The following is a 13,426-nucleotide window of genomic DNA, read 5'->3' as shown; positions in this document are numbered from 1 at the left end:
CCAGTCGATTTGAAAGGGAGTGCCTGGTGATCCGGGGTTGCAAACATACGGCCCGCTGTCCCAAACCGGCCCACTAGGGTGTTCAGTCCGGTCTGCTTGGTGAATTTAATTGAAAATAAAACCATGAGCAATTACATTTAAAAAACATTAACTAGAAATATAATTCTATAGTGTAAAGTACTGACCAATGTACTGTAAAAATGAAATCATATTGTGCCATACAACTAGATGCACTTAATCAGTAACTCAACATATATGTGTGTATATATATACATATATATATGTCTATATATATATATATATACATATATTATAAATGTATATATGTGTATATCTAAAGTGTGTTTGGTTTATATGAATGAATATACATTTAGTATATATTATAAAATATATATACAGTATATATTTATCAATGTAGGTAGATCACTCTGGCCTGGGCATTTGAATAGCAGCTCCCAGGCCCCAAAAAGTGTTGATACTCTGTATTATAAAGTTGTTTGGTTATTTAAGGCAAAGATCACAGACCTTTTTAAAGCAGGTTTGTATCTTCCTTGTATCACCTTCTCAGAGTCGGTCATTCCCAGCTCCGGGACGTTCCATGTGAAGCTTCCTAAAAAACCTGGTGTAGAATTGGGAATCACCATCAGCTGTAAGTTTAAAAAAACATTCATTGATTTTTCTTTTTTTTTTTGCATATTTAAAGAAAACTTCACATCTTTTAGATGTTTTTGCCACTTAGTTTCCAGCTCAGGATTCTCTGCTGTGTTTTCCCTGCAGCTCCGTCCAACAGGAAACCAGGTGATCCTCTGATCATCTCTGACATTAAGAAGGGCAGCGTTGCACACAGGTGAGTGGACACACGCGCACAAACACACACACATACAAACCAAAAACTACTAATAGATCTCTAAGGGAGTGCTAGTAAATCATGAGCAATAAAAATAAAATTCAAAAAAATATATGTAAATATAATTCTACAGTGTGTAGTAGTGAACATATATTGTACGAATTGAATCATATTGTGTCATAGAGCTACATGCATTTAATCACATATATAAATATATAATATAATAACATATACATATAGTATGTTGCGATTATATGAGTAAATATATTTAACGTTTTTAATGTATGTCGATCACTTTAGCCTCGGCACTGACATAAGGGTTTGGTACATTTCGTTACAAAGAGAAATGTGGAGAGTCACAGAAACGTTGTCATTTATCAACAACAAATGACACAATTGTGAACTCTTTAAAAAATATATGTATGCATATATATATAACATACGTATATATTAGTGGTTGCACAACTTCAGATTTTTTGATGTCCACTCTAGCGGAATGAACGTCGAGTCGACATTAATTGGTAGCTTATGATGTCAACAATATTTCTTATATATTTATATATATATATTTATATCATTCACAACAGTCAAATCAGCATCTGTATAAAGTAACCTAGTCATATTGACATACTGACAGTGTCTGCTCCACAGTTCAGTCATCTATATAGGTATGTTTTTTTTTTTACATTGAATCGTAGATAAGAAAGTGAGATGATTGATTCCCAAAATGTTCTGTTTGAGTCTGAAATTGTCAGGCAAACAACCGATGAGTGGCTCCTCTTTTAGAACAGGGACGCTGGAGCTCGGAGACAAGCTGCTGGCAATTGACAACATTCGTGTGGAGAACTGCTCGATGGAGGAGGCGGTCCAGATCCTGCAGCAGTGTGAGGAGCTGGTCAAACTGAAAATCCGCAAAGACGAAGACAACTCAGGTTTTATTTTCTCCCACCGCTCTGTTTCTCTCTTGTTTCAAACCTCTGCTGCTGAATGACTCCTGAAACCTCACAATCTCTTGTTGTATTTGTATCAGATGAACAAGAGGTTTCCGGCAGCATCATCTACACGGTGGAGCTGCAAAGATACGGAGGCCCACTGGGAATAACCATCTCAGGCACAGAGGAGCCATTCGATCCCATCATCATCTCGTCGCTGAGCAAAGGAGGTTTGGCCGAAAGGTAAACGACAATGTCATAGTTTTTTTGACATAGAACGTCAAAATATTCTATATTCTTTATACGTAGTATATAAATATATATATGTGTATGTATATATGTACATATATTTAGATATATATTTGTATATATTTAAATATGTCAAAAATATGTCAACTTTATTATGAAATAAAGTTGACTTTATATATGTATACACACATATATAAATATATATTTACACATAAATATATTTTATATATGTGTGTATACATATACATACATATAAAATACACATGCATATGTACATACATATATATTTATATATAAATTGGTGTACATGATGTGTTTTTTGTATGTACATGATGTGTTTTTTGTATTACATATAGAACTATTTCCATATTTCAGCGATAATATTTTTTTGGTGTGTGTGTGTGTTTCTTCGCTTCATACAGAACCGGTGCAATCCACGTTGGTGATCGCATCCTGGCTATAAACAGTAACAGCCTGAAGGGGAAACCCCTGAGTGAAGCCATCAGTCTGCTGCAGCAGGCGGGCGAGACGGTGACGCTTAAGATCAAGAAGCAGGGAGAATGTACGTGCACACAAACAAACAAACGAGCACACGGACAAACGTTAGGGCCGTGAAGCTTCGACGTAGTTTTCAATTCAGCCTCATTTTAACCCACAGATGTTGTTACTTCAGCTTTGGATTTGAGTCACACACTCCCTGTGTCGACTATAAATTGTAGAAATAAACAGTTCTAAACAACATAGGTTATCTACAAATGTTCTTGTTTTTTGGATAATGCTTTTTTTTTTTTTAATTTTAGTGTCAAGTCCGAAGTCCACTGTGATTGGTCAAAGCATAGACCCCTGTCAGGAGAATCAGGAAGGGGAGGAAGAGCCCATCATCCTGGTCACACCACCATCCAGCCAGAGAGCATTCAGCACACTACCATCTGTGGACAGCGCCGTGGAGTCCTGGGATGGATCCAACATGGACAGCAGCTTCACCACACCAGGTATAGGACCCCAACGTCCAACCTCTGATTGGACCAAAAAAACAACTGTAGCTGGAAGAACCATTTCATCTGGACGGCTGATTTTTATTTATTTATTTATTTTTGCAGCTCCATCTTTTCAATTAACTACGTACAGTTTTCAAGATTGGCGCAGCACCAAGACGTCCAACAGCCAAACGTCGTCCTCCGCTCGTCAGAGAGCCAATCCGCTGACAGAGCTGGGCCTCGGTGACGACGACTGGGAACGCCCACTCGGAGGGTGAGAATAATATCACTTTGAAGTGATATTTTACTAATATGACTTAAAAGCCAGATTTTTTTGCACATTTTAGAAATTCCCCTACTTTCAAACCCTTATTTAAGAAAATTAACATTTATGAGGGTTATTTGGAAAACACATGGATGTTAGATTTTTTTGCACATTTTTGAAATTCCCCTACTTTCAAACCCTTATTTAAGAAAATTAACATTTATGAGGGTTATTTGGAAAACACAAAAAAACGTTAAGTTTGAACATTTGGTTTCATTTGTCCTTAAAAATAAATTACCGTTACCAGCATTAGCCTGTTAGCTTCCTCACTTCTGTTGCTCATGATCCTCTTCCTTCAGGTTCACTGTTGGGAACGATGGCACAGAACCAGACCAAGAAGAGAACTTCTGGTCTCAGGCCCTGGAGGACCTGGAGACCTGCGGTCAGAGTGGCATCCTCAGGGAGCTGGAGGTGAGTACAACCTTTCAAGGTACTGCTGTTAGATACTGTAGTACAGCTGCGTTTGCAGTAAGTTGTAGCTTTAACTGAATAAAAGTAATAATAACAAAAGCAGTTTTAATACTGCCCTAAGGAGTGTTATAGGTTAGGGTAAGCTTATGTAGTAGTACGTATAGTAGTAATACTATACCTACTACTTGGTTTGTTTTTTTATTTTTAAGTAGCTTTCTTGTGACCCAGCTGAAAACAGAAATGAATCCTTTTCTTTCAGGAGTCAGAAAACGAGACAGGCCTCCTCACTCTGGTACCCTTCCTTCCTCCTTTCCTTCCTTCCATCCCTCCCTCTCCTCTTCTCTCTCTTCCTTCCACCCGTCTCACTAATTTCCATCCTGTGCCCTCTTCTCTCTGTCCCTGGACCCTCGCTGTCAACACTTTGTGTATCTTGATCAGTAATTTTTGAATGTAACTAACTGCACCCCGGCACCAGCGCTGCCAACCATGTTGAGGGTACTGTGGCATTTGTAGTGACATCACCCAGCTTCTGGCCAATATCGTGGCAGAGTCGTGTCGCTCCAAGCTTGGCAGTTTGAGCAAGGCATGGTGGGAGAGCTTTTGCAAGGCCCGATGGGTAGTTTATCTTCTTTGGTCGTGAAACAGACCTGTCAGTCAAGCATGAGTCTGACGAGTCGTTGATTTTGGAGGACTGAGGCAAAAACTGTGAAATTCATAACAAGAATGACAATTAAAAATAAAATCTGGAAAAGCAGGACTAGATCCAGGTAAATCTGAAATTCAGTCCTTTTCTAGAGACTCCATTAATCCAGGAGCTGTTGTTAGCTGTCAGTAAGATAGCAGTAGGGTTGCTAAGATGATTTCTGCGAGACATGCGAAGATGATGTCTTTTGGTTGCACGACCTCTTGACTGACCTGTCCTCTGTCTTCAGGCAACCATTATGTCAGGCTCCACCCTCAGCCTGAATCATGACCCAACCCCTCTGCGCAGCACCCTGGGTCGTCAGGCAAGTTTTCAGGAACGTAGCAACTCCCGACCACAGGTAACCGCACCTCAAACTGTGGTCATTTACATTAGAATACGATAAGAAAAAAAACAAAACAATTCAGGCAAACATTGGCCGCCTTAGATATTTAGCATTTGACTTTTGACTCATGGTAGGCAACAATGTTACAAGGACCTTCAATCAAGTGTCTATAATAAGATTTGTTGAGATCTGTACCCTCGTGAAACTGTTCTGTAACTTTTCTTCCTCAGGTCACTCCTCGCTCAAACACCTTACCGTCCGACCCCCAACGTCGAGCCTTCGCAATGAGGAAAATGAGGCAGGAAGTCAATGAAATCCTTACCCAGAACCCTGTGGAACTCCATAAGGTGACCATTTCATTCCAAACAGCAAATGTTAAATACATGCCCAAACTTGGATGGTTGTGATGCTTAAACACACACGTTTGTGTGTGTATTTCAGATGAGCCTCGAGAAGGCTTCCGACATAGAAGACTTTGGTTTCAGTGTTTCAGACGGTTTACTGGACCGTGGGGTTTATGTTAACAACATCCGACCTGGAGGGCCAGCAGAACGGGCTGGCCTCAGAGCCTTTGATCGGATATTACAGGTATGAAACACCGGCGTCCTGTTATTCCCGAAGATCCGATAAACGCTGAAACCAATCCCTCACGTCTACTCCTACTCTGTGTTTCAGATAAACCATGTACGGACCAGGGACTTTGACTGCTGCTTGGTGGTTCCACTAATAGCAGAGTCTCCAAATCGATTGGATCTTGTCATCAGTCGAAACCCCACCTCGTCCACGCCCTCTTCTACTCTGCTGGCCAATCACAATGACGGCAACACCAACAACAGCCACTCCTCTCAGCCAAATAATGACCTGGAACACCCTGAGATTTTAATGGGCCACGAAGAGGACTGCGGTCCGATCAAATGGAACCAACCTGGAGATGGGCTGGGGTTGGGGCTCGGTGTAGGACAGGTGAACAGTGGCTCGTCATAGCAGGCTGACCTGACCCTACCCGAGTCTAACTTGTGGTCATCAGACTAAAAGCCAGATGTCACCGAGAAGTACAATGCAACCAAGTTGTGTCAAAGTGGGTCAGACCCGTCACCACTGCTTAAGAGTGGAACCCCGTGGTGCTACACTCCTGGATGAGAATTTTCCTTCAACCACTAAGTATGAACCCATGAACTGCTCTTGGAACCTAAAAGAACATAGAGGTATTGGGACTACTCCTCGTCAAGCAAACTGGTTCTGAAACCTGTTCTTTTGTCATTGAGACAAGAACCTAAACTACTGAGCCTCCTGGAACCACAGCCAGTAACAACAGTCTTACTAGGCCAAGCTGCGTGCGTACACTGAATCTTAGTCCCCATCTAGCTCCCTGATCTGAATAAATGGAACCACAGACAATGGTTCCAACCGTCCGCGACCGCTGGATGCTGTTTCTACGTGCTGACAGATCCAACTAGAATTAAGAGTCTCAGCTGCTGCTCTTTCTTGTCGAATACACTGCTGCTGGTCTTAGGGGCAACACAAATGTGGCTTCTTGTCCATGCTAGACTACTGACTTGTTTAACTCGAATCCGTGTCGTCTGACCCTACGAAAATAGATACAAGAGCTACGTGCGCCACCGTAAACCAGAACCAAAGTCACTGATCGGATAAACTAGAAGTCACTGATGTTTCAGTCTCAGTCAAGGCCAAACTCACGCTACAGGTTGGACCAAAGCCAGAACACAAGCCAGTGGTCTTACCTGCATCCAGACACGCTCCTGTGAGTTGGATTAGGGTGGCTGGAGCCTCGGCACAGATCCTAGTACACAGAACCTCACAAATAGTCTTTGGTCTTGGTGGTAACAGATTAATGGGTTCTTATCCAGAGCTGCTTCTCCGGTTTGGAACCCACGGCCTGTCGGAATCAGAGAATAATGGCTCACTGTTATTTATGGCCATGATGCAGCAGCACAAAGACCGACGGTGTTCGAAAGCCTAGGATTCCGAAGCTGGCGATGGTCGGGCAGGATGCCAAGAAGCCTAGAGAGATGCTCCGATCAGGACGCAGAGCTAATGTCACTGTCGCCGTCTAAAGCTTTGCCAAACCTTAACATGTTTTGTTCCTGTGTTAGAATCCCTTTAAAATCCATTCCATTACGTTTGGTCTTTTATGACGTAGCTGCTCAAAATGGTAACAAAAAAAAGGTTTTCCGTCACAGTCGAAAAGCACTGGGTGCAGACCAAATTTTTGGGTCAAGCACTTTAGTCGTCAGCGTATTTTGTAACAGTTGATGACTGGTGAGTGGAGAGAAGACCTGAACCTTAATTAATTCTATTTATCAACTGAAACAAACTCGACAGGGGGTTGTTCGTGGAAATTTACTGCATCGTTTGGAAATCATGATGTCATCAGCAAACTTTGGCAGCGTAGGGCCAAAAATATTAAATCCAGCCACACAAACCTGGTCCATGTGGAGAAGCACAAATAATTGGTGGTACTGTTTCTAGTTCCTGGTGTGATTCGTTTCGTGTGTGAGAATTGCGGTAGCCTTGTTGGATTTAGGGAAACGTGTTTGTGTTTGAATTCCGAATCTTTGTCGTCACTGAAGCGTTTGGTCCTGATCGGAGCATCAATTAAAAAACACACACACGCGCAGTAGGTTAGAGCGTTCTGTGCCATGAATGAGTTGGAGGCTGGGACATAGTTCCATTTGTGTTGATAATGCTGACGACAACACTGAGCAGTTAAATAAGAATCTACTGTTTTCTACTGTTTACTCTTGTTGGACTGGCCGCACTGTGTGTGTGTACAGTATGTACGTATGTTAGTATGTGTGTATGTCAATCACAAGGCCAGTAAAGCCACTCCCACTCCCAAGTTGATCAATCTTGGCAACGAACAAAATCCTTTCCTTTTTACTACTGACCAATAGGCATCCAAGATTCAGGATTCAGCTGATTGGCTGGAACCAATCAGACAAAACACACAAAGAAGAGAAAAAAAACAAAACAAAAACAAAAAATGCTTCCTTACCTGTCTCTGATTGGTTAACCTTGACACCCACAACCAAACCAATCAGATCAATCTTACAGGGAGAAGCCACGCATGCCACACCCATCAAAACTACCAAACCCCAGTAACAGTGATCTATTATACTAATCTATCTTTGTGTTTCTGTGTGTTTCTGATTGACTTTGTCCGTTTCCTCTGTTCGTTCGTTCGTTTGTTTGTTTTTACACGACTGAACATGAAATTGTGTAAAATAGAAGAAGAAAAAAACGAGTTCAGTCTTGTTGCTGTTCACATGAAAAACGTCGAACCCTGACAACTTTTAATCATAACCATGAAATATTATGTGAGAAAAAAAGAGTCCTGTGTTTGAAACAGGAAACCTGTGACGGTAAGACAAAAAATGTGTGTGAGTGAACGAGTGTGCGTGTGTCTGTGTGTGTGTGTGTGTGTCTGTGTGTGTTGTTGAATACAACCTTTGGATTGATGTCAACACCATTCTGCTCTCACCTCAGTTTAAAAACTGACCAATCAGAGTCCCTCGTTAGCACCAATGGCCAGTAAAAAAAAAGTTGATTGCTGCTCAATCTTTTTGCTTTGGTTCAGTGAGCTGATTGGCTGCTGTTAGAGTTGACTCCTGTGGCTTGCTGTTTTCGCCGAGTCCCCGAACTTTGTTAAGCGTGATTATTTTGGAATCTGAAGCACAGCGCTAGCATATTGTTAGCATGTGGCTAACAAAACAATGAGCACACAAAGACTACGGTGATTAAAAGTCTACACCCCTCTGTTAAATGTTAATCAACATACTGAACTTCAGAACTTAAACCTTAAATCTGCACATTTCAATAAAACAAATATCACATATCAACCAATATTAAAGAGTACTAAGATACATGTGCCAATAAATAAATTGTATCTGACTCACCTCAAATAAAGTTCAATAGGTTTTTCTTTTTTTTAAAAAATTAATATATTTCAAGTACTTAAACCAGTGTTTCCCAGACGGTTCTCCTGAAAAAATTCAGGGGACATATATTTTCATATTTTCATACAAAACTTCGCAACCCAAGTCAATAGACATCATTAAACATGATGCGAGACGACCCAAAATAAAATATTTTGCGACCAAGTCTTTGGGAAACAATGCTTTAAATCATAGGACATGGAGCACTATAGAGTCTTTGGTAAATTCACTGAAGCTAGTTCTAGCTAACAGGTGTTCTCCTAATAATCATAGGACATGGAGCACCATAGAGCCTTCGGTAAATGAACTGAATCAAGTTCTAGCTAACAGGTGTTCTCCTAATTAGTCGAAATTAATCTAAATTATAGTAGTCTTTTAATTTAATTTGAAGTTTCTTGTTTAATTAGGACTGTTTAGACATTCAGTTTATTGTTTTTAGGACTGTTTAGACATTCAGTTTATTATTTAATTGGAAAAAAATCTTAAAGATTCTTGTTTTTTTAGTTATGTAAAAACGCATTTTACCAGGCGTGTGTAGACTTTTATATCCACTGTAGTCTTAGCCTTAACCCATGATTAAAATGAGCACAAGCTAATACCTGTCCCTGTGGTTAGCAACCGCTAACACAGGTAAGATATGGCTATATGTTAATATCCAGGTTGAAAAAATGTGCCCAAATTACAGAGTTAACATGTAGCCAACACAACCGAACCAGAGGTTAACATTTACTACGAGGCTCGATATTATATTAGCAAAAAACTAAACATTACAGGCAATGTTACGCCTGCTAAACTGGCTAATAATCAGTCACCACTTGGTAAGCACAGTTGATTAGTTAGCACCCAATAGACAGACATTGTTAACGTGGGTTAATGTATGTGGTACGGAGAGCCAATAGCTGTTTAATGCAGCTTTAGCTTAGGGCTAACGCCTGTAAATTTTAAAACAGGGCTAATAAACATCAATTCTGACCACAGCTCAGAACACACTGGCCTTATCTCTGACTAGCACAGGTACCACAGGGCTAACAGCTGAAACAGTACACGTAAACATTCAGTTAGGCCATCTTTGATATCTAGTTCAACATGTTGGTTGGGATTTAGTTTGTTTCACTCAGAAATGGTACAAACACCGAGCTCCAAATCCAACAGTTTAGCAACGACAACACAGACTGTGAATAAAGATGGAGAATGCACCTCCACAAAAAAAACAAAAAAAACAATGTCAGCCATGTTTGCTTGTTGTGTCAAACTTACGTCACATGACAACAAGTTATTTCATTTGTTTTTGAAGAGAAACACATACAGTGAATAACTGAAAAGCTTTCTTCTGAACAGCCTGTCCATTTAGCATTTTTATATTTTCTTTATTCTTTTCAACTTTTTTCTGGTACGTTTTATCCAGCAATGTTTCTTGCCTACTTGAGTTATCTTTTAGTTATTTTTTTACTGCTAACTCTGCCAGTTTTTTAATCATTTCTAACATTTATTCATCTTTATGTACAGTCTACAAACGGTCCTGCAGGAGAAAGAGATGACAACGTTAGAGATGTGGACATGTGAGCTCCAAAGCCATACACACTGTTTGTGTGTGTGTGTGTGTGTGTGTGGAAAACATTGCAGGGATTTGCACTTCAGTGATTCTCTTGAACAGAAAATCCACAAACACACACACAAACACACACACACACGTGCGCATGCATTTCACTGCCATTTCAGATTAATTGGTCAAATAAATTGCCATGTAGCTTCACCAACCAACCAAACCTATTTTTCTTTAAAGAAACAGGGACATTGTAAAGTATTTTTGTACAAGTTTAATACTTTGGTAGCATGATGTTCCTGGTGTTGGTCCTGTCACTGCTCCTCTATGTTGTCATCGTCCTCGTCCTCCTCTACCCCTCGCTCCTTCTTCACCCCCTTTGTATGGACAACTACTGAGCAACAAAAAGGCTAAAGACATGCGGAGATGACTGGACTGACTGCATGTGTCATCTCTGGCATACACACACACACACACACACAGACATGTCTGTTTTTAGAGTAAAGTCAGTGTAGTGAATTTTATACAGAAGATTCTGTATGTACTGAGAAAACACTGTATAATTCAGATCTATATAATTTAATAAAATATAAACATACTGTTGACTACTGAGTGCACTTTATGTCATCATCTCTCATCGATTGTCATCACTTTGTTTTATGATTGTTTTACATGAGGTGTATAAATGTACACACATTTATAAAAACATTCATTTTATTATAAATTAAAATTTTGTTTAAGCTTTTTCTAGTTAGCATTATCATAATGCAGGAACACATCTGTTATTATTTTCTAAAGTTGTTGATTTCAGCTAAAAAAAGCTATACCGCAAAATTAGTCAAAAAGTTTAAACATTTATTTTATGAAAAGTTGCAAAATTAAGTATTAATAATATATGAACCTAATATTATTTAAGTTTCAATTAATTGTGCTCAGACATTATTAGTCTTTCAGGCGATTACATTAAAACCTGCGTTAAAAATATTTTGTGAATTCAAGAAATTATATTTACATTTATTACTTATTGATCTGTGAACCATGAAATTACGGAAATTTAAGTTTTTCATGTTTTGAAATTCAGCAGAAGTAATACAAAAACAATATTTAAATATGAATACACAAAAAAAATAAACGTTGACGTATCAAATGCCGGATGTGACGTAACAAACGGCGGTCTTTTTCCTGCCTGTTCCTCTCGGTCACTGCGTGATTTCTGTGTTTGGTGCTCCGTTGTTTCCATTAGCATTAGCCGTATGTTAAAGTCTATTTTTCAAGTAAATAAACATCGTTACGTGGCTTTAAAAACGTCCGTCATTGCAGTAAGACATTGAAACCCAGCAGGAAGCGTCATGTCTACTGCACTGGAGAGTTACATCAATCGTATCCTTCTGCTGTTAGCTGCTAACATGCTAAAATATCTTATGAATAAATGAAGCTAAGTTTGTTTTTTTCCGCAATGAATCTATGTGTGTTTGTGTTGTAAAGCTTAATCTATTCAAGAGTGTATACGTATGTACTTGTAAGAACGTAATTTAATTTATTAGGAAATGTTTCTTTGACTTAAAGTCAGGCACCGTCGCCATCGTCACCTCAGATGGCAGGATGATTGTGGTGAGTTTGAATGCGTTTTTAACAACAGTTCATAGTAATTCAGCTAAATATTTTGTGTTTAACAACTCCATGTAAAACAGCGCCGTGTGTTAGCGACATGGAGTCAGTACGTTATTGTATGTAAGAACAAAACGTCATTTAAAAGTGTGTATGACGTCCATTAATTTTCAAATCAAGTATTACAAATATTTGCCCTTAGCCGAAAGTGTCACATTGAAGTAAGATGTTAATTTATTTACCTACTATTTTATTATTATTTATTATTAAGTATTTTATACTATGTCTCAAAACGTATTCATTTAAAAAATTGAAATATTAGGAATACTTTATTAATAAAATTTAAATTTTACAGGTAAATGACCAAAAAAAAAAAATCACAATGAATCAAAATTCAGAAATGTCTGAAAATAAAGTCAGACGTAGAAATATGTTGGAATCAATGTGGTAGTCCTAAGTAAGAATTGCATGTAAGTAGAACTGTCCCAAAAATCATTTGTAAAAATCACTGTTTTTAAAAAATGATGTCTTTATGTTACCAAATTAGGAAATAGGAAATGTTATATTTAATAGGGTTGAACAACGGTTTTTATAACTCTTAACTGAGACTGATTGTTTTCCAGGGGACGTTGAAAGGCTTTGATCAGACCATCAACCTGATCCTGGACGAGAGTCACGAGAGAGTGTTCAGCTCCTCTCAGGGTGTGGAGCAGGTGGTGCTCGGACTTTACATCGTACGAGGAGATAATGTGTGAGTTGAAGCAACATGAAACTGTTTAGTTCATGGGAAGACAATTTGCCACATCTATCTATTTATCTCTCGATCTATCAATCCACCCATGCCATCATTTCTCATCATCAGAATGACGTAATTAAATGTGAGCTTTTCTGGTTATATTTCAGTGCTGTGATTGGAGAAATTGATGAGGACACAGACTCCACTCTGGATTTAGGAAACATCAGAGCTGAGCCTCTCAACTCCGTCGTCCACTGACTGCGCCCCACATCAACCTCTCAGCCCCGCCTCTACACGACTCTTGATGTTTTTCCTGGTCCTCATCATTGGGTCTCCAACATCCAATATCTCTGCTGAAGTTTGTTCCATTATGAGACGTTTGAGGACCTTGTTGCCTTCACTGCGGTGCTCAGTCAGTTTGGTGATTTCAGCCCTGGCATCGTTCGGGTGAGGAATTGTAATGGGAATCGTTGGAAGTCTGCATCAGGTGAGGCCAGGAGTTGGTAAACAAACAAAGAGACTAAACGGAATGGCTGCAGTTGTGATATATTTCAGTATATTTCAATAACTTTTCTATGCGTGTTATGTTTTTCGGTCATATTGCATTTGTTAAATAAAGTTCCCTTTCTCTAAATCTTGACTGAAATAAAATATGTTTACATTTTCAAATTAAGTTATCTTCTTTCTCAATGGATTTGCTGTTGGGATAAGGTTTTAAAATACATTTTTTGTATTGTTTAAAATTATTTATATTACTGTTATATTTTGAAAAATTCACAACTCTCAAAAACGTTAATTTTTGGTTATGACTGGG

General features: G+C 39.1%; 2 protein-coding genes across 2 annotated transcripts in view; both read left to right on the top strand.

Annotated features, from left to right (window-relative positions):
• grip1 (glutamate receptor interacting protein 1) overlaps positions 1-8,714 on the top strand; it is a 43,142-nt gene extending 34,428 nt beyond the window's left edge. Inside the window, exons 13-25 of the mRNA XM_025058170.1 lie at positions 78-99; positions 419-649; positions 778-847; positions 1,634-1,779; positions 1,878-2,022; positions 2,451-2,590; positions 2,829-3,020; positions 3,129-3,279; positions 3,630-3,741; positions 4,674-4,784; positions 5,000-5,116; positions 5,211-5,357; positions 5,445-8,714. Coding sequence (XP_024913938.1) covers positions 78-99; positions 419-649; positions 778-847; positions 1,634-1,779; positions 1,878-2,022; positions 2,451-2,590; positions 2,829-3,020; positions 3,129-3,279; positions 3,630-3,741; positions 4,674-4,784; positions 5,000-5,116; positions 5,211-5,357; positions 5,445-5,753 — 1,893 coding nt within the window. The 3' untranslated portion in view covers positions 5,754-8,714. The remainder of the gene's footprint in view (positions 1-77; positions 100-418; positions 650-777; positions 848-1,633; positions 1,780-1,877; positions 2,023-2,450; positions 2,591-2,828; positions 3,021-3,128; positions 3,280-3,629; positions 3,742-4,673; positions 4,785-4,999; positions 5,117-5,210; positions 5,358-5,444) is intronic.
• A 2,706-nt stretch (positions 8,715-11,420) lies between these two features.
• Positions 11,421-13,281, top strand: lsm8 (LSM8 homolog, U6 small nuclear RNA associated). Its single transcript, XM_008315328.3, has 4 exons — positions 11,421-11,648; positions 11,839-11,879; positions 12,500-12,627; positions 12,780-13,281. Exons 1-4 carry the CDS (start codon positions 11,618-11,620, stop codon positions 12,868-12,870), a joined length of 291 nt encoding a protein of 96 aa, XP_008313550.1. The 5' UTR covers positions 11,421-11,617; the 3' UTR covers positions 12,871-13,281.
• The last annotated feature ends 145 nt before the right edge of the window (positions 13,282-13,426 follow it).

The sequence above is a fragment of the Cynoglossus semilaevis genome, chromosome 8, assembly GCF_000523025.1.
Source record: "Cynoglossus semilaevis isolate Cse_v1.0 chromosome 8, Cse_v1.0, whole genome shotgun sequence".
Taxonomy (NCBI): Eukaryota; Metazoa; Chordata; class Actinopteri; order Pleuronectiformes; family Cynoglossidae; genus Cynoglossus; species Cynoglossus semilaevis.
The sequence above is the reverse complement of the archived record's forward strand: the minus strand, read 5'-3'. Positions and strand labels throughout refer to the sequence as shown.